We start from the raw sequence: 26,314 nt of genomic DNA on the forward strand, positions 1-26,314 counted from the left end.
TGTGAAAGGAGGACCAAAACACTCTCATAGTGTTCAGGATATATATATATATATATATATATATATATATATATATATATATATATATATATATATATATATATATATATATATATATATATATATATATATATATGTATATACAGAAATAAATTCTAATTTACTAAAAATTAATTTTTCTATTTAGAACTCTAATCTAAAGTCTAATTTACCGCAAGTCAAAGTTTTCTTGGCCAGCGAACGTATAGTCCGGTAAGTAGAAAAAGAATCCTTGGAATGTCAGACAAGTCAAAGTTTGAGCATCATGGAATGGAAGAAATTGTGTGCATCAGTTGGCTTATAACTTTGTGATTTGGCATAGCGTAGCATGCACCTCCACCTTCGTCCTGTTCTTCTGATTGTGGCGGCTAGGAGTAGGTAGGGAGGGAGGGAGGGAGATCAAACTGCGCGCCATGGGTTTCCCTTTACGCTTCTTATCATCACTGTTGTTGTGCCTCTTGGCCCTCCTCCTCCACCGGGCCACGGTGACAAGTGGATGTTTCAGCATGGAGAGGGAGGCACTGTTGGACTTCAAAGCCGGCATCCACGACACCCATAACCGGCTATCTTCTTGGACGGGCCACCACTGTTGCACATGGAAGGGAGTGACCTGCGACACCACCACTGGCCACGTCGTCATGCTGGACCTCCGAAACACAAATATTACAGATGATTGGGCATTACGCGGTGAGAGGATGAACTCGTCATTGCTTGCTTTATCACATCTGGAGCACTTGGATCTTAGCTTCAATGATTTCAGCGGAATCCGCATGCCGGAATTCATCGGCTCCTTCAAGAAACTGAGATACCTCAATCTATCTTCGACATATTTCATGGGAGGAATACCTGCTCGGCTGGGGAACCTTTCGAGCCTCTACGTTCTTGATCTAAGCGATGCTTTAGATTTTGCATCCCATGTTGACAACCTCGACTGGCTCTCCCATCTTACCTCCTTGAAGCACCTGGACTTGAGCTGGTTGAAGCTAACCGGTGCCCCAGATTGGTTCTCATCCGTGAACATGCTGCCATCCCTCCAAGTGTTAAGTATGTCTTATGTTGGTCTCGATACCATCCCAGCTTCTGTTGTCCACGTCAACTTCACCTCCTCTCTTACTGTCCTTCATCTCTCCTTTAATAATTTCAACTCCACCTTACCCAAATGGTTGGGGAATATTACTAGTCTTACCCATCTTGATCTCTATTTTGCTGGGTTATATGGCGTTATTCCCGATGCAATTGGAGACTTGGGTTCTCTTACTTTTCTTAATCTAGGAGACAATCAACTCGAGGGTATCGTACCGAGATCCATGGTTGATCTCCGTAGACTGAAAGAATTACATATGCAAGGCAACCGATTGACAGGAAATTTGAGCGATTTGCTAGAGCAAATGACGAATCTCATCATTTTGGATCTCGGGTCTAATTTATTCAACGGTTCCATGCCTTCCTCCGTTGGTAAGTTCTCTAATCTCACCGAATTGAATCTCGCTGGAAATTCTGTTGGAGGTGTCCTTTCAGAAGTTCATTTTGAGAATCTTACGAGATTGCAAGTGTTGGACTTGTCTGACAACCTCATCACCATATCAGTTGGGCAGAGTTGGGTCCCCCCTTTCCAACTCAGATTACTAGATTTAACCAATTGTCAGTTGGGACCTCAATTTCCAGAATGGTTACAGTTCCAAACACAGATGACAACATTATATTTGGCAGACTGTAAAATTGCAGGGACAATGCCCGCTTGGTTTTGGAATATTTCATCTTCTACCATCACAGATTTAGACCTTTCCAACAACCAAATAGGAGGCAAGCTGCCATCTTCTTTCAAGTTCACCAAGTTGGAAAGATTAAATTTGGACTCCAACAGATTTGAAGGTCCATTGCCAACGATGCCACCATCTACACTTGATGCTCTATCTCTTTCCAATAATTCCTTTACAGGGCAATTACCGATATGGCCCCATGTTCACTCAGTGGCACTCTCAGATAACATGCTTGACGGTGGCTTATCTTCATCAATCTGCCAATGGACATTTCTCGAATACCTTGACCTTTCGAACAACAAATTACTTGGTGAGATCCCTTATTGTCTAGGGGAGTCATTACAAAATCTTTGTTACTTAGATTTGGGCAACAACCAAATAGGAGGCAAGCTGCCATCTTCTTTCAAGTTCACCAAGTTGGAAATGTTATATTTATACTCCAACAGATTTGAAGGTCCATTGCCAACGATGCTACCATCTACACTTGATGCTCTATCTCTTTCCAATAATTCCTTTACAGGGCAATTACTGATATGGCCTCATGTTAAATTTGTGTTCATCTCAGATAACATGCTTGACGGTGGCTTATCTTCATCAATCTGCCAATGGACATGTCTCGAATACCTTGACCTTTCGAACAACAAATTACTTGGTGAGATTCCTTATTGTCCGGAGGAGTCATTACAAAATCTTCGATTCTTGAATTTGGGCAACAATCACTTCTCGGGTGAAATTCCACACACGATCGGATTTTTAAGTGAGCTTCAGCTATTGCAACTAAAAAATAACAGTTTTTCGGGTGAGGTTCCTTTGTCATTGAAAAATTGTACAAATTTATGGTTTCTTGATCTGGCTCAAAATAATCTTGTCGGAAGTATAACGCTATGGATGGGAGAAAATCTACGACGACAACTGGTAGTTCTTCGTCTACGTTCAAATATGTTTTCTGGAGTTATTCCCTGGCAACTTGCTCGATTTAAGAGGCTTCAAATATTGGATCTTGCAAATAATAATCTATCTGGATCAATACCTCAGAACATTGGTAATTTAAATACCATGAGATCGACATCACAATATAATGATTTTTGTTATGATGAATTAGATGTCTTTACGAAGGGACAAGATCTTCATTATTTACAATGCAGTATAAAACTTATGAAAAGTATGGATCTTTCGAACAATAGTTTAACTGGAGAGATCCCAAAAGGAATTGGAGATCTTGCAGGACTCAAGAATTTAAATTTGTCAAGAAATCATTTACAAGGTAAAATCCCTTGGGAGATAGGAGGAATGAAATCATTAGAATCCCTTGATCTATCAATAAATGATCTTTCTGGTAGCATTCCTGAGAGCTTATCGGTTTTATATTCCTTGAGCTACTTGAATTTATCATATAATAATCTTTCGGGAAGGATACCAACTGGTCATCAACTCCAAACACTCAATGATCCATCTATTTACATGGGCAATGCCGACTTATGTGGACCACCAACTTCCAAAAGTTGTTTTAATAATAAAATAACTCAAAATATTATACAAGAGTACAAGAAGGAGATTCCTGAGTGGCTATGGTTCTATATCAGTATGGTATTAGGATATGTGATAGGATTTTGGACCTTTTATGGTATTCTCTTCCTCAAAGATGCATGGAGACATACTTATTTTCATACGATTGATCATATGTATGATTGGTTATGGGTGAAATAGCATTTAATCTTTTGACGATTGTTTAGACTTTAATCCTAAAATTTCTAGTGTGGATGATACAAGACTTTACCGTAGATGGGGAGAAGGTATGTCATCACTCTATTTTTTTTATTTATATGGTATTTTAGATTTGTAGATAGGTATTGATCAATTTCTATGTAATTTGGGTCTTCTTCTATTTGATGTTTGCATAATCATAACATCGTTGGCTCATTGTTTTAAAGTAGAAAAATATTAGAAAAAGAAGAGAACATACAACCGAGTTTCTGTACGAAGATATAGTCTAAAAGTATACTATATTGAATTTAAAGGAACAAACACATTACTTTCAAAATGATAGAATAGATATTATAATTTGACTAGTGTGTGTGGATTGGACACAGAGGAAGCGAGGGGTGGCTTTGGCATAGGGAGAAAAGAAAAAGAAAAACAAACGGTGTGAGATTTAATAAGGATGATGTTTTTATATCAAGAGAGTAATATATGATTTTGAATTCCTTTCATTCCCTATCCAAAGAGTAAATAGGACTATAGATTAATTAATCTAAGATCATTGAGTATGTTGTGATCTTAGATAAAAAAATAGTCATTCTCAGATTAAAAAAGAAAATATTATGATTGTTTGTTGGATTGGTTTATATTATTCGAATGATTTAGGAAAAGAAGAAGAATGTTGATCACTATATCAGTTATAATAATCTACGATTAACGTAAGTATGGAATGATTTTGTCTAACTTGTTTTCCAATTTAATAATATATATTTGTTAATAATGAAGTTATGTGATTTGCAAATGTTAAATTGGCTTTTGAAAATAAGATTTTTGATATTACATTTGTTTAAAATAATTAAAATATTTGATTATTATATTTTTGAATGCTATATTGTTGGACATATTTCAAATGATAGGTAAGGAGTTATGCATTGGAATTGGAAGGATATGTCAATATGTTATTTTAAATGATGGTTAATTTTTCAATCTGTTAGTTTTAATTTGGATCTTACCAATTGGGGTTATGTATTACTCGTAAGTTCATAAACTAGTTTCTTATGGGGCAGGACATAGGGATAAATATCTTACCTATACATGGAGGTTGAATATGTTTTTGATTCTTGTCATGGGATATAATATGGTTATAGCCATTAGATATATGTCTTTTGTTATAGTTATGATTATTTAATGAATTTTAGATGTGAAAGCTTAGTTATACTTATACTGATTCATAATTAGTAAAATAATCTTTGCATTAAAATGAAATATATCCACTTATGTTTTGTTATACAAACGTTTTCAAAGATTATATTATCTTATGTGCTTGTTATGCTAAAAGTGATGATTTGAAAAGCATGTTTATTCTTTATTTAAGAATAAAAGAGGGTTCAGCATTTATGTATAGTTTTCTAAAATGCATTTATGATAAGTTTTGCTAGTATATGAGTTTTGGTGCTTACTAAGTTGTGGTTGCTCACATCCTTGTTGTTAAAATTTTTCAGATGCCAGTGAGTAGATTGAATTTGGTTATGCATCGAGGCAATAAATTATATCATTTGTGGTTCAAACTCTTGAGACTTGTGATGTAATAATCCATTAGTTTGGTGAACTTATTTGTATTTGAGAGTTCAATATGTCGCTACTATTATACGTGGACATTAAGGGTGTTTTTGTTTTGTATTGCGTAAAATGCATGAATTTTTGGATTTAACAGGTCTTGTAATCGGAGGTGATGGAACTTAAAAAAAAAGAGCCGCTGCAATATTTGAGGTAGTTATAAAATAGAAGTTCTTTAACATTGTTTTTGTAGGTATCTGTTCATTGTTAGTTTCTCTTTCTTGAATTAGTTGATGTGCTTCAACAAATCCAAAGACGTGAGTTAAAAGTTTCTATCGCTAGGATTCCAAATACTATAGATAATGATATAGCGATACTCATCATTCTTAATCGTTGTAGAATTATTATATGATAGTTTAGATATATAAAGGCGTGGACTAAAAGTTTTTATTGCTGGTATTCCAAAAGATTATGGATAATAACGTTTTAGAATTATTATTTGGTAGTTTTTTTTTTTCTAATAAGCCTGACATTATCATTTTTTTCTATTTAAAATGATTTGATAACTTTCGTCTATCCGGAGAAAATTAATTTTTTTATAATGTGAGATCAATAAAAGATTTGGATCATCTCCGCTCAAGCCTAATTCTCTTTGTATATCTTCTCCTATTAATATCAAATAATTTATATCTTTTTCTTCTCGAGAGGAATCAAAGTATTTTTCATATAATATTCTCTCTCTTATAATCTAAAGATACGTAGAATATCTGTAGAAAAAATAAACCTCTTACTCTAAGATAATGACATTCCAACCCCTTTAATACTATTCTAATTTAATGGTAAGATTAACCCAAGTCATCCATCCACTCTATATCAGGTATTCCTAATCAAAACAAATATTAAGAGACTCTGAGTATAACTCTAAGATAATGGCATTAGTGTTGTATCTAGTGTTTCAATTTTATATAAGTATTGAGATAAGCTTATGAAAGGATACCTCAAGTATAATTCTCTTTGTATATCTTCTCTTGTTAACATCAAATAAATATTATCTTTTTCTTCGGAGGAATCAAAGTATTTTTCTTCTCTCTCTTAAAATCTAAATATACATAGAATATCTATATAAAAAATAAAGCTCTTCAATACAACTCCTAAGATATTGACATTCCAACTCCTTTAATACTATTCCAATTTAAGGGTAAGACTAACCCAAGTCGTCAATCCACTCTATATCATATCTTCATAATCAAAACAAATATTAAAAGACTCTATATTATGCCAAAATCATGAGTTGGACATCCAACTAACAAAGACTCCTCTTTTATATATATATATATATATATATATATATATATATATATATATATATATATATATATATATATATATATATATATATATATATATATATATGATATTTATAAAAGAAATAAACCCTTTCAATACGACTCTAATTTAGTGTTAAGACGATGACATCCCAACCCCTTCAATGCTGCTCCAATTTAATAGTAAAAAAGATCCAAGTCATCCGTTTATTCTATATTAGATTTTCCTAGTAAATAAATATTAAGAGACACTAACATAAGAAATAAAGTATGTCAAACACAAATGTTGACTCTATCACTAACATAAGTCCGCCAAAGCCATGAATTGAAATTGAACATCCAACTAACAATAACTCCTTTCTCTCTCTCTCTCTCTCTCTCTCTCTCTCTCTCTCTCTCTATATATATATATATATATATATATATATATATATATATATATATATATATATATATATATTCTTCACATCTTGTTCTCTTTCTTAAAATCTAAAAATATATATGATATTTATAAAAGAAACAAACCCTTTCAATACGACTTTAATTTAGTGGTAAAACGATGACATCACAACCCCTTCGATGCTACTCCAATTTAATAGTAAGACTGATCCAAATCATTTATCTATTTTATATTAGATTTTTCTAGTAAATAAATATTAAGAGACTCTAACATAAGAAAATAAAGTATGTCAAACACAAACGTTGACTCTATCACTCCCAAGTCCTCTTTACGTTATGCCAAAGGTGAAATCGACTCCTTTCTCTCTCTCTCTCTCTCTCTCTCTCTCTATATATATATATATATATATATATATATATATATATTCTTCACATCTTTTTCTCTCTCTTAAAATCTAGATATATATATATATATATATATATATGATATTTATAAAAATAAATAAATCCTTTCAATACAGCTCCAATTTAATGGTAAGATGATGACATCCCAACCTCTTCAATATTGTTTCAATTTAGTAGTAAGAGACTCTAGCAAAAAAAAATTAAAGTCATGTCAAACACAAACGTTCGCTATGTCAGTCGTCGTCGTCTTTACAGTATACCAAAGCCATTGGACATCAATATATGTATGTCAGTCTCTCTCTCTCTCTATATGTACATGTATATGTATGCTGCCTGCTGAAGCAAAAATCTGCGGATGGCATCGAGGAGTTGAGCTTCAGGGAAACGATGAGAAATTTCATCGTCCGAGTCTGCTTAGGATGGTTGGCAGCAGCGATTCTGGTGAATGGTCAGCCAGGTACTTTGCTTGCGATGTGCATAGCTTTTTCTTGTTCTCGAGCAGCACCCATTGCAAGAACATGCTTGTCACCATGGATCTCTCTCTGGTGGTTGCGTTCTCATGCTGACTCCATTTGAATTGCATCAATTGATGATGACCACAGATTTCCAATTTCTCTTCTCTTTTCTTCCATTCTTTAGGCTGCTGCTCCTCTTTCTCTTCTCTCCCAATTTCTCCCCTCTTTTTTTTTCTCTCAGCAAAATATTACTTACTAGATTAAGAAGTAAATGCATGTATATTATTAATTTAGATTTTGATTATTCAACATCGAATGCTCATTCCGAACTAATCATGATCTTAATCCATATCCGGTATCGGGTGAAGATGTCTTCGAACCAAACTCTATAAAATTATATTAATAGTGTACCGAATAAAACTCTTTGATTCTTAAATTATATTAAAGAATAAATGATCTAAGAGAGTTCAGATCTCAAAACATATACTTCACGGGCCTTTTTATATAGTGAGAGGTCAAAGATTATTATACTCTACTTCCATATATCATCTCTCTCTCTCTCACACACACATATATATATATATATATATATATATATATATATATATATATATGGATCTGACATATATGACTTACATTTATTTATTGACGAAAAGAAAAATCGACAATGACTATTCCGATTCATGACATTCATATTGGATTTATATAATTAGTCGACAGATGGAGAGTTCCCATCTTCTTCTTTGTTAATTAACCTTTTGCCGTAACAGACATATGTCATACGAACAGATCACCCAACCCAAATCATCTGTGCAGGATTCATGAGCATCGACTGTGACGTCACTCGTGGCTATACGGACTCCGAAACTGAAATACTATACCAAGTCGATGAAGGATACATCGACATAAGGTGTGACTGTAGTGTGCTCGTGCATGTAAAACGTTTTTCCGGGCAGAGTTGTGTCAAAATGATTCATGGAGCCCATTTTCTATTTTGAAATGAATATTAAAATTTGTTCCGAGGGAGCTACAATAATCATCTATATGGCATGGCTGATGCTATGATGCTATTTGGTGGACATTGGCTTAACCTGCAAAATTAACAGCTGATGCTATGATGGGGATAAAGAAATTATATCAGGTGAAGATATGGTAGGGTGATCCTTGTGCTCCACAGCAATTCATTTGGAGTGGAGTAAATTGCACCTACTCAAGCTCTGGTACCCCAAGAGTCACCTCATTGTAAGCTCCAAGATTTGGTTGTTTTAAAAGACATCAATAAAAAGCACTGATTCTGATGTAATGATTTCTACTTTATTTTCTTTTGCAGAACCCTCTCTTATCATGGGTTGAATGGTGCTATACCAAATGCTTTGGCTAATCTGAAGGCCCTTAACTATTTGTAAGTTTCTAAATTTATCGTCAGAGGCTGCTGGCTAGCAACATCATGCAGACAACTTGAGAACAATTTGTAGATGTTGCATGAAATTGACTTGTTACCCTTTTACCTGTGTATTTTATTCATTTGTAATCTCCTTTTTCTAACTCCATAAACAAAAGGCTTTTGTTTTTTCATGTTAGTTGCCAAAATTAGGAATGCAGATGGACCAGTTTACAACCCAAAGCATTAGCTTGGGGTTTTCTTTAACCACATCCTATAACATCCGAACTGAACTAATATGGCTTTACTCATGCAATCTGGTTTCCAAGGACCAAAGTTATAGAGATCAACATGTAGCTACTTTTTTTTTTAATGAAATTTCTTATGAAAACATATCAATAACTAATGTAATCCATGTATTTTGTCTCAGTGACTTGTCAAACAATGATTTAATGGGCCCAATACCGCCCTCTTTAGAAGAATTGACATCACTCAATGTGCTGTAAGAACAGATTTTTCTCTCTTACACAATTCACCTGGTGCATGCGTTTTCAATATCGAAAACTTCAATTTTGTCGTGCGCATGCTTCAGGACTTCTCTCTCCACATATTATATGCTAATGGTTGAGCAATATCAAACTTTTTGCAGAATTTTGTCAAATAACCGACTCAATGGGCCTATTCCAGCTTCTTTGTGTGATGGACAATCAAAAGGATTGCTTGAGTTGAGGTTTGTGCTGTAGTCTAACATCCCAAATCTTCCCACAATTCCTTCTACCTAATACTAATGTCTTATGAACTTTATGTTCTGCAAAGAGTGGACAACAATCCCGATATATGTCTCTGTCATAGTACATGTCAAATTGGCAGCGAAGGAAGGAAGCTTGCTACAGTCACCATTGTGCTGATCTCTGTCGTCCCAGCGCTGATTATACTGCTGCTCCTATCATTGCTTTTATTCTTCTTGAGGAGAAGAAAATCTACAACAAAATTATGTAAGTGGTTTTAAGCAAGTAATAGCTTATAAACATACAATTATGTTGTATTATGTCCTTCTCTTTTTCACAAAAAGGCAATGTTAGATGTGAGATAGAACTCTTCTTACCTGTATAAATAATATCAGGACATGTCTTCTCTGATATCAGAGAGAAAAATAACTTCTTTTATTGCTGAAAAGATTTTTTTTTCTCTTTTATCTACGGTAACAAAAGTGAGACTCGTAAAGCAAGGATTTCTTGCTTGGTTACTGTATCTGCCTTAGATGTTAGCATCCAAACAACATCTTTATCTAAATATTTTTATGGTTTAGTTGGAGCGAACAGCTAAAACAGATGTAAGCATATGGTTGATACCACACACTACTTCAAGGGAAGTTTCTATTCCATAAGACCATTCATTATGAAGAACATTCCCAACTCTGATTTGGGGTGTAATTATGCTGATCTTTATCAATTCTAGTCTCATCTAAATTCTGCCTGAGAACTAAATTTTGATAAAGCTAAGTTCTTTATCAAATAGATCAAGATTAAATGAGTCAATTTTTAAGCCATGTGTAATACAAACTTATAAACAACTAGTGGGTTGATATATAATAATTTATCATCTACCATTCTACCAAAGCTTGACAAACCTTGTATATAAGTGTGATTGCCTAAAACTAAGTCAGTTAATTTTTAGCTAACTTTTTCACCTTTATATTTGTAAAGTATGTTTTAGGCTCATCAATGTTCTTTACGCTCATTATTATAGAGTCTGTTTTAGAATTATCTACACAACTTTCCTAAATTACATGATCCAGGACATATTTAACATACAGACAATGGAAAGTGATCATTGGTAGGTATATCAGTTATTATGAATCATAGCTCATGAAATTTCTCTCTGGAGGTTACAAGTGACTTGCGGATGCATGTTTTGGAATTCTGTACTAGCAACTTCACCTTCATTACAATGAGAAGCAGTGTTAACAGCACTCTTTTTGTTTCTTTTAATGAAATAATAGCACCGCCAATTCAAGACGCGCTTGCTATACCTGAAACCCATATATTTACATATGATGAATTGAAGGTCATCACCAACAATTTTGATCTTGTACTTGGAAAGGGGGGGTTTGGGAATGTTTACCATGGTCGATTGCATGATGGCACTGAAGCTGCAGTAAAACTTTTGCACTCACATCGGATGGTCAAAGGGACATCATCTGAGGAGTCCATGTCTGCAAATTCTGGCTCCAGATCACATGGGCTGAAAGAGTTTCAAGCCGAGGTATGCAATCTATATGAATGCATTTTGGTGGACTACCATTTTAATGAACAAATAGGTTATGATGCAGATTTCTTTCTTAGCTAACTTTACAAGAGGAGAATCACGAATAATTGTTGCACCTTTCTGGGATGGCTATTTTTGCCCCCTTCACATCTATAAAATATTCATAGGAATCATGTTAAATTAATGGATGAGTCAAGTCAAAACAATATTCAATCTTCTTAGTTTTCTTCTCCAAAAGTATCATAGTAGTAACCAAGTACTACATTGATACATTTCTTTTTTCAAGTACTTCGCTTCCTTCCAGCTGACTGAAAAAAGTGATGTATATTAGTTGTTCTGGAACTGGTTACAGGCCTATCAGCTGTGTTGGAGCAACCAAAAAGGTGTCACTTAGTCGAATGGATACGATTTGTTAGGATCGAATCGATACTAAGTGGGGTTGAATTAAGTCGATTCGAAAAAAAAAAAAAAATTATTTCAATGAAATTGTATCAGAAATGATATCTAAAGTGTATTTGACTTTGAGCAAATGTTGACTTTGAGCAAATGTGATAAGCAATTAAAACATAAAACAATAGTAACGAAGAGCATAAAGAGTACACATCAATTTTATAGTAGTTTGATCATTGTGATCTATGTCTACTTTTGATTCCTCCTCCGTGATCATTGGCTTTCACTATTTATCTTCTTTCAACGGATAAAGACCAACTATCCTCTTACAACTCTTTTCTCATTTTTATAGGTTTACGAGATAATCTTTATAATTCTCTTACCCTTCTCTCAAATTGAATTTAAAACATAAAGCTAGAGAAAGGGAACTCTTAAGGAATTATAACAGCATTTTTACACAATTTTGTTCTCAGTTTTTGTATTAATTGAGCAGGGATGAGCGAGATATTTATAGGCTCCAAATATATTCAAATTTGAAGTAAAAAATAGTCTCATCCCAAGTCTTCATGGTACTGGCAGTACAACCGCCAATACTATCTGACACTAGGTGGTACCATCGTCCAGTCTAACGATACCACCACCTGACATCCTGAGAGATTGGATCTTAGAGACTGAGCCTCTGATGGTTCCACTGCCTAGTCTAGCAATATCATTGCTTGACCCAACTTTTGGGTCATTGAATGAGCCCAACTTAGTCTTAGATCAAGTTCAATTGGCCCTTAATTAAGTTGGTATAGTTTCACTACAAACCAACTTAATTATACCATAAACTACTTCAATCAAGATATAATTAATTACAAAGCATGAATCTGGCATGTCGTTGGTTTATCTAGTGTTTCGTCTGACCCTTCGCTGCATCATCCTCTCGTTCAACGTATTACCCAATTAACATATTGACCTCCACAACAGATATTGATTTCTATAAGCTTCATACTTCTTCTAGTGTAATATTACCAATTCACCTTATCGAAAACCTATTAAGCAAATAAATTGCACAAGCAATAGCATCTCCCCAAAATTCTTTAGGAATTCTTCTTTTCTTCAATATGCATCGGACTATATTATGTATAGCCTTATTTTTTTCTTTCTAAGATACCATTTTGTTGAAGCATGCATGATATGGTGAATTGATGTAAAATTCTATTATTTCTATAAAAACTTTTAAATTTCTTTAATATTCGTCATCCTTATTTATTTTTAAACATGTAATGTTACAACCACTTTGACTTTCAATCAAATTCTTAAATTCTTTGAATTTGCTTAAAATTTTTTTTTCCACAAGTAAACCTAAGTTTTGCCACTATTATCATCAGTAAAAGTAAAAAAAAATACATACTTCCAATAAGTGATACTAGATTAATAGAGCCACAAAGTGCACTAGATCAAGTCGATGTCATGCTCTTTTTATTCTTCTTAATTTGAAAGTATTTCTTTCTTGCTTGTCGATGACATATACTTCACATAACTTTGATAGGCTATCAATTTCATGGTATTATTGTCACCATATTATACTTGAAGTTTCAAAGTCTCAAATTTAAGTAAGTATATCTAAGATACTGTAATGTAGAAATGGTTTCAATATCAGTTTTAAAATCATTTGACCAATCAAATATGCATAAATGTAAAGGAAACATTTTGTCCTTCACCATTTTCACATGTGAGTAGTTGCCCAAAGCTCATAATATTATTTTTTATATTAGGAACATAATAAACATTTGAAACATGTATTTTTTTATCATTATTAAATCTAAGAAAAAATTTACCTTTGTCTCTTACTAGTTTTGAGATAGATCACCAAATGTAATGTTCTTGGAATTACTTGTATCCATTTCTGAAAATAGTCCTTTGATATCATACAGTGATTTGAAGCTCCTGTATCTAGATACTAGGTAACCTAAACTGATCTTCCTTCAAATTATTACAAGTTATTAACAAAACTTGATTATGGTTCTTTTCTTTCTCAACAAAACTTGATACTATATCATAGATTAATCTTTCTTCAAATTATTATAATAAGTCATTAGGTGTATGTCCATACCTTTTGTAAACATAGTATTGAATTTCAGACCTTTTAGAATTTTTACTACGTTCACGGTCTCGGCCACATCCTCAGCCATAACCTTAGCCTTTTTGGCTAAAATTTTTTCTATCACCTTCGTTGTTTTGAGATTTTTAATTGGTCTGATTTTTGTAACTTCTTCCTCTTTATCCTCAACCATAACCTTTTTCTCTTTGAGATTTTAATTTACATTTATTTTCGAGAGTAAACGTTTATAGTGTTTACTATATATATTTTTCTTCTCCTCTTTTTGTAAGTCTTTGTTTATAAACTTGAAGAAAACCTATTAGTTGTTCTAAGTCTTTAAACTCTTTAATCACTATAAAAATAAAATCAAACTTTGGATATAGAGATTTTAGTACTTTATTTCTATTACTCTTTCATCACGTATATGTTCACCATTTTGTCTCATTTAATAAACAATAGAAATGACTTTTGAGAAGTAATTATAAATAGATTCAGAAATATCTTATTGTAATTTTATAAAATCAACTAGTAAAACTTATAGACGAAGCTATTTTACTTGATCCACACCACCAAATACTTTTGAAGCATTTACTAGAGTGATGACTTCAAACATTATATCATCAAACCCTTAGAAGATTGTGAACAAAGTCATTTTCTCTTTTCTTCTATCTTTTAAGTTATTTTCTTATTTCTATATTGATTGCTCATTCTATTGAACTTGATTCAACAAATTCATATTCTACAAACTCTCATACATCTTGAGAGCTTAGAAGAACATTCATTTAGATTTACCATATTGATAAAACGAAGAGTGAAATGATAGAAACAAGGAAAACACATCTCAATTAGTATTATATGGTGTCTATTTATATATGATGAATGAGAGGATTTCCTCAACGGAGCAGCGAGATTTCCTCGTGCAGTTGAGAAAATCTCATCTGCTATGCAGTTGAGAAAATCTCTTTGTTATCACATGTCATAATTTTTTTTTGTTAATCAAAAGATTTAGAGTTGAGTGATGCTTGAAGAAGAGGTCATAACCTAACCTAAGCTCTAATATCAAATGTTGAACTTGATAATAAAAAGAGATATGACTATCACACAATGGAAGAGTAAGATGATGGCTATCACACAATCGAAAAGTAGGACAAGGCAAAATACTCTATCTTTCACTCAAAACTCTTCACAATTTTAAAACTTTATGTTTTATGACCCAAGGTTTATATAGTCCCATAGATACATTATATTAATTATATTTAAAATAAATCATTCTTTTTTGAAAACCTCTAACCAATAGTTTTTGGTTTGTTCTTAGATATTTAATTTATTTTTTCTCTTGATACAAATTGAATTTCTTTATGATAAGTTAATAAGTTTAATTCCAAAACCTCCCTCTCCATGTTAAAAACCCCCACTTGCAATCAGAAGAACAGGAAGAAGGTGGAGGTGTATGGCCGGTGAAATCACAAAGCCAACATTCATGGTTTATAAAGCAGCAACTGATGAGGAAAGGGATGCACGCAAAATTCTCCGATTCCATGGACTACTTTTGATCTCCACTTCTGCACGAAGAAGACTTGACCTGTCAGCCCAATCGACAACGGAATAAAGGCCAACTTCTTCCACACAGCATGCAAGTCATCTTCTTCATTTCACCAGTAGACATGGAAGACTTGTAAAGTTCTCGAGTCTTGCCCTCTCACCTAAGTGGTTGGTTACCCGATCGTGTTGAGTAGCTATCCCAATTAACTTTCTTTGGTATATCTTTCCTTACGAAGCACGCTCGTCCATGATATTAATTGACGTCTTTCCTAGACAAAAAAGTTATACCAAGAGGATGCTTCTAAAAGAGGGGGAACACAGTACTCTTTTAGCATCTAGAAAACATATTACGCTGCAGATGAGGCACTTTCTGTCCTAAAATTGTCATTATGACAATTCAAGCTTCAACCATCGCATGCAAGTTTCGTTAAGATTATACACTAAATTATGCTTGATGTGCTGCTTAAGATTTGAGAGAGCCAATATTCACTTGAAAGAAGAAGAGAAAATTATAGATGTTAATCGCAAGTCAAATTGTAGTTTGTTTGGCGCATCCTTATGTTCAAAAAAATTAATTTTTCTATTTAGAACTCTTATCTAAATTCTAATTTACCGCAAGTCAAAGTCTTCTTGGCCAGCGACGTGTAGAAAAAGAATCCATGGAATGCAGCTTAGGGATGTGAGGCTTCTCACCACTCATTTTATCTGCATCAATCAAGTCACCGCTCGTCTGTCAAACAGTGCTTATCCCACCGATTGAGACCGATGCTATCAGTTTCCAAAATGCCGTATTAATCATGACGACTTTCATCCTTAGGTATCTATCGTTTTACCCCTACGATGATGGAACAAAAACTTGGCCCTTACTCTTACGTCACATGATGTTATGTTGAAAGTGACGATAGAGAAAAATAAGGAAGCGAGTTCAAAATTCAAAATTATGTATTTAATATAAAAACTTTAATCTATATTAATTCATCTCTCATCTCAAATTTTATACCTAAAGTATTACTTTACATGAGCTCTTATTTTATAAAGGGTAAACTTAAGGTTTCAATTTTAATTATATCTTGGATAGAATTCATAAATCAAAATTCTATCTAACCATAAAGTTTAATTTATTATTCCAACCACACATAGCAAGCAAGCTGAGTGAGCTATGCCCAATTTATATATCATGGATAATGGGTACCACACATAGCATGCACCTCCACCTTCATCCTGTTCTTCTGACTGTGGCGGCTTGGAGTAGGTAGTTCGGTAGGGAGGGAGATCAAACTGCGCGCCATGGGTTTCCCTTTACGCTTCTTATCATCATTGTCGTTGTGCCTCTTGGCCCTCCTCCTCCACCGGGCCACGGTGACAAGTGGGTGTTTCAGCTTGGAGAGGGAGGCACTGTTGGGCTTCAAAGCCGGCATCCACGACACCCATAACCGGCTATCTTCTTGGGTAGGCCAAGACTGCTGCGCATGGGAGGGGGTCATCTGTGGTGCCACCACTGGCCACGTCGTCATGCTCGACCTCCGGAACACAAATATTACAGATGATTGAGCATTACGCGGTGAGGGGATGATGAACTCGTCATTGCTTGCTTTATCACATCTGGAGCACTTGGATCTTAGCTTCAATGATTTCAGCGGGATCCGCATGCCGGAATTCATCGGCTCCTTCAAGAAACTGAGATACCTCAATCTATCTTCAAGAAACTGAGATACCTCAATCTATCGGAATACAGTTCCAAACACAGATGGAAGAATTATATTTGGGAGACTGTAAAATTGCATGGAGAATGCCAGCTTGGTTTTGGAATATTTCATCTTCTACCATCACATATTTAGACCTTTCCAACAACCAACATATGGAGGAGGCAAGCTGCCATCTTCTTTCAAGTTCACCAAGTTGGAAACATTATATTTGGACTCCAACAGATTTGAAGGCTCATTACCAACGATGCTACCGTCCACACTGGATATTCTATCTCTCTTCAATAATTCCTTTACAGGACAATTGCCGATATGGCCCCATGTTAGATTGGTGATAATCTCAGATAACATGCTTGACGGTGGCTTATCTTCGTCAATCTGCCAATGGACATATCTCGAATACCTTGACCTTTCGAACAACAAATTACTTGGTGAGATCCCTTATTGTCTAGGGGAGTCATTACAAAATCTTCATTTCTTGAATTTGGCCAACAATCACTTCTCGGGTGAAATTCCACACACGATCGGTTTTTTAAGTGAGCTTTTGCTATTGCAACTGCAAAATAACAGTTTTTCGGGTGAGGTTCCTTTGTCATTGAAAAATTGTACAAATTTATGGTGTCTTGATCTGACTCAAAATAATCTTGTCGGAAGCATAACGCTATGGATGGGAGAAAATCTACAACAACTGGTAGTGCTTCGTTTACGTTCAAATATGTTTTCAGGAGTTATTCCTTGGCAACTTGCTCGATTTGAACGGCTTCAAATATTGGATCTTGCGAATAATTACTTCTCTGGTTCAATACCTCACAACATTGGTAATTTAAGTACCATGAGATTGACATCACCTCATTATAAATATCATGATTGTGAATTAGATATCTTTACGGAGGGACAAAATCTTCATTATTTAACGCAGCATGCAACTTATGAAAAGTTTAGATCTTTCAAATAATAGTCTAACCGGAGAGATACCAAAAGGAATCGGTGACCTTGCAGAACTCAAGAATTTGAATTTGTCAAGAAATTATTTACAAGGGAAAATCCCTTAGGATGGATATAGGAGAAATGAAATTATTAGAATCCCTTGATCTATCAATAAACGACCTTTTTGGTAGCATTCCTAGGAGCTTATCAATAAATGACTTTTTTTTTCTCATACAAAAAGATAAAATAAAAAAAACTCATCATTGTTAGTATCGACCTTTTAAGTAACATCATATAACTCCTGAATTATTTTTATCCTTACAATCAGACTTCTTAAATCATGTGACCTAGCCAAACTAGGTGATGATTCAAGCAAAGATTTTTGGATGCTTACTTGTATTATATCATCCTCTTCTGAAGATATAGTTTTCTTATTTTGCTCATCACTTTTCTGGTTTCAAATATGTTGTTCCTCAAACTCAACAAACCTTGGCATTACAACTTTGTTTGCAATAGGATTGTAGAGTTTATAACCACTAAAATTCTTAGTATAACCTAACAAGATGCATTTTTAATTTTTATTCTTAAGTTTTATTCTCTTTTCTTCTGGTATCTTAGCAAATATAACACTTCCGAAAAATTCTCAAATGATTAACTCTTGATTTCCATAAGCTTCATACTTCTTCTAGTGTAATATTATCAATTCTCCTTGTCGAAAAAATTTTAAGCAAATAAACTACACAAGCAAAATTCTTTAGGAATTCTTTTTTCCTTTAACATGCATCGGACCATATTAACTATAGTTCTATTTTTTCTTTCTAAGATATTATTTTCTTAAGGTGTATATGACATGATAAATTGATATAAAATTATATTATTTCTATAAAAACTTTCAAATTTATTTAATATTCATCGTCCCTATTTATTCTTAAATATTTAATCTTACAACCACTTTCACTTTTAACCAAATTCTTAAATTGTTTGAATTTGCATCAAACTTCTTTCCTTTCTTTTAACATGTAAACTCAAGTTTTGTCATTATGATCATGGTAAGAAAAAACATGCTTCCTCCAAGTGATACTAGATTGATAGGTTACAAACATCTAAGTGTATCAAATCAAGTCGATGCCATCCTTTGGTTCTTCTAAATTTAAAAGACTTTCTTTCTTGCTTGTTAATGACATATACTTTGTATAATTTTGAAGAACAATCAATTCTTGGTATTCTTATCACCATATTATATTTCTCTAGAAGTTTCAAAGTCTCAAAATTTAAGTAAGCATATCTGAGATGCCTTAATATAAAAATATCCTCAATATTAGTTTTAAAATAATTTGACCAATCAAATATGCATAAATGCAAAGGAAACTTTTATTCTTTGTCATTTTCACATTTGAGATTAATATTTTATTCTTATCACAAATTAAAAGAGCCATATATTTTATCTCAATATCATAACATTTTTCAAGTAGTTACCCCAAGCTCATAATATTATTTTTTATATCAGGAACATAATAAAAATATAAAATACATAATTTTTACTATTATTAAGTCCAAGAAAATTTTTACCTTTGTCTCTTATTAATCTTTGAGATATGTCACTAAATGTAATGTTCCGAAAATAACTCGTATTCATTTCTAAAAAGAGTTCTTTTGTGCTACATAATTCGTATCTAGATACTATGTCGTAGACTAATCTCCTTCAAATTATTATAAGTTATTAGCAAAACTTGATATTCATTCTTTTTTTTTTTAACAAAATTTACCTCATCACCTTGATTGTTAAAATTATAATAACATTCAAAGGAATAGTGTCTATACCTTTTGCAAACATAGCATTAAATTTTAGACCTTTTAAAATTTCTACCATGTCCACGTCCTCGACTATAATCTCGGCCTCTTTGGTTATAATTTTCTCTATTACCTTCATTATTTTGAGATTCTTTATTAGTTTTATATCTGCCACCTCTTCCTTTTTATCCACGACCTTTTTCTCTTTGAGATTTTGATTCATCTTTGTTTTTAAGAGTAAGCATAGTTTGTAGTGCTTTTTCTATAGATTTTTCTTCTCCTCTTTTTTTAAGTTTTTGTTCATGAACTTGAAGAGAACCTAATAGTTATTCTACATATATTTGTTTCAAATCTTTAGACTCTTTATTCGCTATAGTAATAAAATCAAACTTTGAATCTAGAAATCTTAGTATTCTTTTCTATTACTCTTTGATCACTTATTTTTTCTATTACAGCAAGGTATTTCAAAAATAGATTCAGAAATACCTTATTGTAATTTTTCAAACTCAACTCATAAAACTTATAGACAAAGCTTTTCTACTTTATCCATACAATCAAATGCTTTTTGAAGCATTTCTCAAGCCTCTTCTAAAGTATTTACTCCTTCTTCCTTCTATCAAGCCCTTAAAGGATTGTGAACAAAGTCATTTTCTCCTTCTTCCTTCTATCTTTGAGTTATTTTCTTGCTTATACATTTATTGCTCCTTGGACATGGTTTAACAAATCTATCTTCTCAAACTTCTATACATCTTGAGAGTCTAGAAGAATCTTCATTTGGATGTACCATATATCATAAATTTCTTTTCTCAATCTAGGGATCTAGAATTGAATAGTACTTGGAAAAGAGACCATAGTTTAACCTAAGATATAATACCAAATATTGAACTAGGAAGAAGAGATAGGGATATCACACAATGGAAGAGTAGGGCATGGCAAAATATTATATATTTCTTTATAGCTTCAAAAACTTTTATGTTTCGGGTTTATAAAGTTTTTATAGATATATTACATTAATTATATTTAAAATAAATTATTCTTTTCTAAAAAACTCTTTCAAGAATCATTAGTCAATAAGTTTAATTCCAACACCTCCCTCTCCATGTTAAAATCACCCACTTGCAATCAGAAGACCAGGAAGAAGGTGGAGGTGTATGGCCGGTCAAATCACAAAGCCAACATACATGGTTTATAAAGCAACTGATGAGGAAAGGAAAGGGATGTACGCAAAATTCTCCCATTCCATGGACTACTTTTGATCTCCGCTTCTGCACGAAGAAGACTTGACCTGTCAGCCCAATCGACAACGGAATCAACTCCAGCAAAGGCCAACTTCTTCCACACAACATGCAAGTCATCTTCTTCATTTCACCAGTAGACATGGAAGACTTGTAAAGCTCTCGAGTCTTGCCCACTTAAGTGGTTGGTTGGTTACTCGATTGTGTTGAGTAGCTATCCCAACTAACCTTCTTTGGTATATCTTGCCGTATGAAGCACGCGCGTCCATGATATTATTTGACGTCTTTCCTAGACAAAAAAGTTCTACCAAGAGGATGCTTCTAAACGAGGGGGAATACAGTGCTCTTTTAGCCTCTAGAAAACATATTACGCTGCAGATGAGGCACTTTCTGTCCTAAAATTGTCATTATGACAATCCAAGCTTCAACCAACGCATGCAAGTTTTTTTAAGATTATACACTAAATTATGCTTGATGTGCTGCTTAAGATTTGAGAGAGCCAATATTCACCTGAAAGAAGAAGAGAAAATGATAGATGTTATTCGCAAGTCAAATTGTAGTTTGTTTGGCGCATCCTTATGTTCATAAGAAGAAGATGACCAATCTAAAGATAAATAAAATGTAATACGAAAAGAATATTCATTTGTAAGATGATGTGTGAAAGGAGGACCAAAACACTCTCATAGTGTTAAGGATATATATATATATATATATATATATATATATATATATATATATATATATATATATATATATCATTTAATGAGTCCAAAAAAAAAATTAAAAAAGAAAGATTTGAGCCTTGGCAGCCATGGTTAAACAGTAGTTTGATTGAATGAATTAAAAGAAAAAGATTTAGAGAAAGTGAAAGCTTAGTTATACTGATTCATAATTAGTGAATGATAATCTTTGCATTAAAATAAAATATATCCACTTATGTTTTTGTTATACAAATGTTTTCAAAGATTATATTATCTTATGTGCTTGTTATGCTAAAAGTGTTGATTTGCAAAGCATGTTTACTTTTTATTTAAGAATAAAAGAGGGTTTGGCATTTATGTATAGTTTTCTACAATGCATTTATGATAAGTTTTGCTAGTATATGAGTTTTGGTGCTTACTAAGTTGTGGTTGCTCATATGCTTGTTGTTAAAAATTTTCAGATGCCTAGGAGTAGATTGAATTTGGATACGCATCGAGGCAATAAATTAAATCATTTGTAATTCAAACTCTTGACACTTGTGATGTAATAATCTATTAATGGGATGTCTTTGGTGAACTTATTTGTTTTTTAGAGCTCAATATATGGTTGCTGTTACATGTGGACATTGTTGATGTATCTATTTTGTATTGCGCATATATTTGGATTTGTTAGTTTGGCAAGTCCCATAGTCCCACATCGGAAAAATCAGGCTTGTTATCTCCTATTGGAACTATAAATAAGGGTCTGGGCTTTGAAGTTAGATGCACCACAAGAAAATCTAATTGTTTGCTTTAGGCCTTTCTTGTTCAGTAATTTTCGGTGTTTTATGGCCTAGGAACATCTTCCTAAGGCATTTGTAATAGTCCCTTTTTTATAGTAGTGATTTGTTTCTCTTTCGTTCGTGGATGTAGGTCAAGGTTAATTGACCGAACCACGTAAATCTGGTGTTCTTGTCGCTTTTATTCTTTCTGCTTTATTATCTTTGTTGGGTTGCCAAAATTACCCTTTGGTAAATTTCCTAGGGCTAGCTCTAACAAATTGATATTAGAGCTTGGTTTCGGGATCTTTTGACAACAATGATAATAACAAATATCGTTGTCGAGAAATTCGATAGAAATGTCAACTTCGGCATGTGGCAACTCAAGATGGAGGCCATTCTGATTCAAGACGAGGTACGTCAATGGAAGATTTTACAGGTATGGATAAGAAGGTCCGATCCAGCATTATTCTAAATCTCTCTAACGAGGTTTTACGGGAGGTAGCTACGGAAACTACGGCTAAGAGCATGTGGGATAAGTTTAAAGCCTTGTATATGAAGAGGACAATAGAGAATTGTCTCTACTTAAAGTAGAGTTTGTATATGCTTCGGATGACTGAAGGTACATCTATACTCTCACATCTTGATACATTTGATTCCTTGGTTATGGATTTAGAGAATATAGATGCATATAGATAGGGATATCACTAGGGAAAGTAAAGAGAATCAGGCTGAAGGTCTGGTTGTTAAGGAGAGAACAGATAAAAGAGAATTTGACAGTAGTAGATCTAAATCTAGATCTAAATCCAGACATAGAAATTTAGAGTACAGATATTGTCATAAAATAGGGCACATTAAGGCCAATTGCTTTAAATTGAAAAATAAATTAAATCAAAATAAAAAATTTATTGAGAAAACTACTAAGTCTGCTGAAGTTAGTGTAGCAGCTGATGAGAATAATGGAAATATTTTCTCTATTACTGATGACAGGATGAGGTCTAAAAATGAATAGATTTTAGATTCAGGTTGTTCTTATCACATGTGTCCTAATAGAGATTTATTTTCCACATATAAATCTTGTAATGGTGGAATTGTTTTGATGGGCAATAATGCAGCATGTGATGTTGTTGGTAGAGGAACAATCCGAATTAAAATGCATTATGGTATTGTGAGGACGCTCACTAATGTTAGACATGTTCCTGATTTAAAAAAGAATCTCATCTCTTTAGGCACCCTAGAGGCCCTTGGGTATAAATACACAGTTGAAGGTGGAGTTATGAAAGTTTCTAAAAGTGCTCTTATTGTTATGAAAGCTTGTAGGTCTGGTAGCTTACATATTTTGCAGGGAACTACTGTCACAGGATCAATTGCAATCTCGTCATCATCATTGTCTAATTCTGGCATCACCAAATTATGGCATATGCATTTGGGTCATATGAGTAAAAAAGGTTTGAGCATATTGAGCAAAAGGGGTCTACTTTGTGGACAAAGTACTAGGCCACTGGATTTCTGTGAACACTACATTTTTGGAAAGCAGAAAAGAGTCAGCTTCAATTCTCTGGTAGTTCACAAAACGAAAGGTACTCTTGACTATATTCATTCAGACCTTTGGGATCCAGCTCATGTTCAGTCTAAGGGTGGTGCCAAGTATATGTTGACTTTCATTGACGATTATTTCAGGAAAGTTTGGGTCTATTTTTTGAAGCATAAAAATGATATTTTTCTAACCTTTAAACAATGGAAGGTTTTGATTGAGAAGCAGACAGGTAAACAGATTAAGCGGTTTCGAACAAATAATTGCATGGAATTTTGTGAAGGTGACTTTAATAAATTCTGCAAAAATGAAGGAATCATTCGACATCGTACTGTTAGGATGACGCCTCAACAAAATGGTGTGGCCGAACGTATGAACATAACACTCTTGGAGAGAGCAAGGTGTATGATCTCAAATGCAGGGTTGACAAAGGACTTTTGAGCAGACGCAATTAATATGGCCTATTACGTTGCCAACCACACTCCTTCTGCAGCACTTAACTTTAAAACTCTGGAGGAAGTTTGGTCAGGTACTCCCACTGATTACTCTGATTTAAAAATTTTTGGGTGTCCAACATACATGCATATAAATGAAGGAAAATTAGAGCCTCGAGCTAAAAAATATATTTTCCTTGGGTATGCTTCTGGGGTGAAAGGATATAAATTATGGTGTTCTGATCCTAAATCCCTAAAATTTGTAATAAGTAGAGATGTTACTTTTGATGAATTGTCTATGTTATCTTCCAAAGAGGAATATACTAGTTGTACAAATGATAGTGCGCAGAAGAATGTGGAGCTTGAGATTGGTAGGTCTAATTCTTTTCAGTCGAACTCTTCTTCTCAAAGAATACCAGTAGATGGTCCTGAGTCTACTAATGAAGTTGATCTAGAGGAAGAGCAATATTTCATAGCCAAGGATAGACCATGGAGAAATATTCGACCACTATAAAGATATGCAAATTTGGTTGCATATGCTTTGTCTGTTGCAGAAGAAACAAGTGTAGTTGGTGAGCCTATTACCTACTCAGATGCAGTTTCTTGTGATAATTCCGCTAAGTGGTTGATCGCGATGAATGAAGAAATTGAGTTTCTCCATCAGAATAGAACTTGGGATCTTGTGAAGCCGCCTTCGGGTAAGAAAATTGTTGGATGCAAATGGGATGCCATTGCTGAGGGGAAAGTCCTTGTTCAGAAAATTCATACGAAGGACAATCCAACTGATATGCTTACGAAACCTCTTTTGGTTTAAAGTTCAAGCAGTGCTTAGACTTGGTTGGTGTTCATTGTTGGTGATTGCCCATTGGGGCTTTTATGAAGAAGGTGGAGCAAGTTTTGTTCGGACATGCCAAGGTGGAGATTTGTTAGTTTGGCAAGTCCCGTAGTCTCACATCGGGAAAATCATGCTTGTTATCTCCTATTGGAACTATAAATAAGGGCCTGGGCTTTGAAGTCAGATGCACCACAAGAAAACCTAATTGTTTGCTTTAGGCTTTTCTTGTTCAGTAATTTTCGGTGTTTTATGGCCTAGGAATATCTTCCTAAGGCATTTGTAATAGTCCCTCTTTTATAGTAGTGATTTGCTTCTCTTTCATCCGTGGATATAGGTTAAAGTTAATTGACCGAACCACGTAAATCTGATGTTCTTATCGCTTTTATTCTTTCTGCTTTATTATTTTTGTTGGATTATCAAAATTACCCTTTGGTAAATTTTCTAGGGCTAGCTCTAACCGGATTTAATAGGTCTATGTAATCGGAGGTGTTGGAACTAAAAAAAAAAAAAAAAGAGGTGCTGTAATATTTGAGGTAGTTATAAAATAGAAGTTCTTTAATAGTATTTTTTGTTGGCATCTGTTCACTTTAGTTCATTGTTAGTTTCTCCTCCATGAATTAGCTGATGTGTTTCAGGAAATCTATTTGTTTCTCCTCCTTCAATTACTTGATGTGATTTTGAGCTTTGGCTAAAAGTTTCTATTGCTGGGATTCGAAATACTATAGATAATGACATATCGGTACTCATCTTTCTTAATCATTTTAGAATTATTTTATGGTAGTTCAGATTTTTTCTAATAAACTTATTATCATCATTTTTTCTATTTAAAATGATTTGACAACATTCGTCTATCTCTAAAGAGAAAATTAAAATTTTTATTATATAAGATCAATTATATATATATATATATATATATATATATATATATATATAAAACGATTCTAATTTAGTGGTAAAACGGTGACATCCCAACCCCTTCAATGTTGTTCCAATTTAATGGTAAGACTGATTCAAGTCATCCGTCTACTTTATATTAAGTTTCCCTAATAAAACAAATATTAAGAGACTAGCAAAAAAAAAAAAAAAACAAA

The 26,314-nt window shown here is 33.5% G+C and overlaps 2 protein-coding genes across 2 annotated transcripts in view; both read left to right on the top strand.

The window, feature by feature from the left end:
* LOC103974914 (probable LRR receptor-like serine/threonine-protein kinase At1g05700) overlaps nucleotides 1-26,314 on the top strand; it is a 48,056-nt gene that overhangs the window by 13,522 nt on the left and 8,220 nt on the right. The window lies entirely within an intron of this gene.
* LOC135671248 (receptor-like protein 36) lies at nucleotides 336-5,293 on the top strand. The gene has a single exon (XM_065179265.1). It carries the CDS (start codon nucleotides 453-455, stop codon nucleotides 3,504-3,506), a length of 3,054 nt encoding a protein of 1,017 aa, XP_065035337.1. The 5' UTR covers nucleotides 336-452; the 3' UTR covers nucleotides 3,507-5,293.

The sequence above is a fragment of the Musa acuminata genome, unplaced genomic scaffold (genome assembly GCF_036884655.1).
Source record: "Musa acuminata AAA Group cultivar baxijiao unplaced genomic scaffold, Cavendish_Baxijiao_AAA HiC_scaffold_1138, whole genome shotgun sequence".
NCBI lineage: Eukaryota > Viridiplantae > Streptophyta > Magnoliopsida > Zingiberales > Musaceae > Musa > Musa acuminata.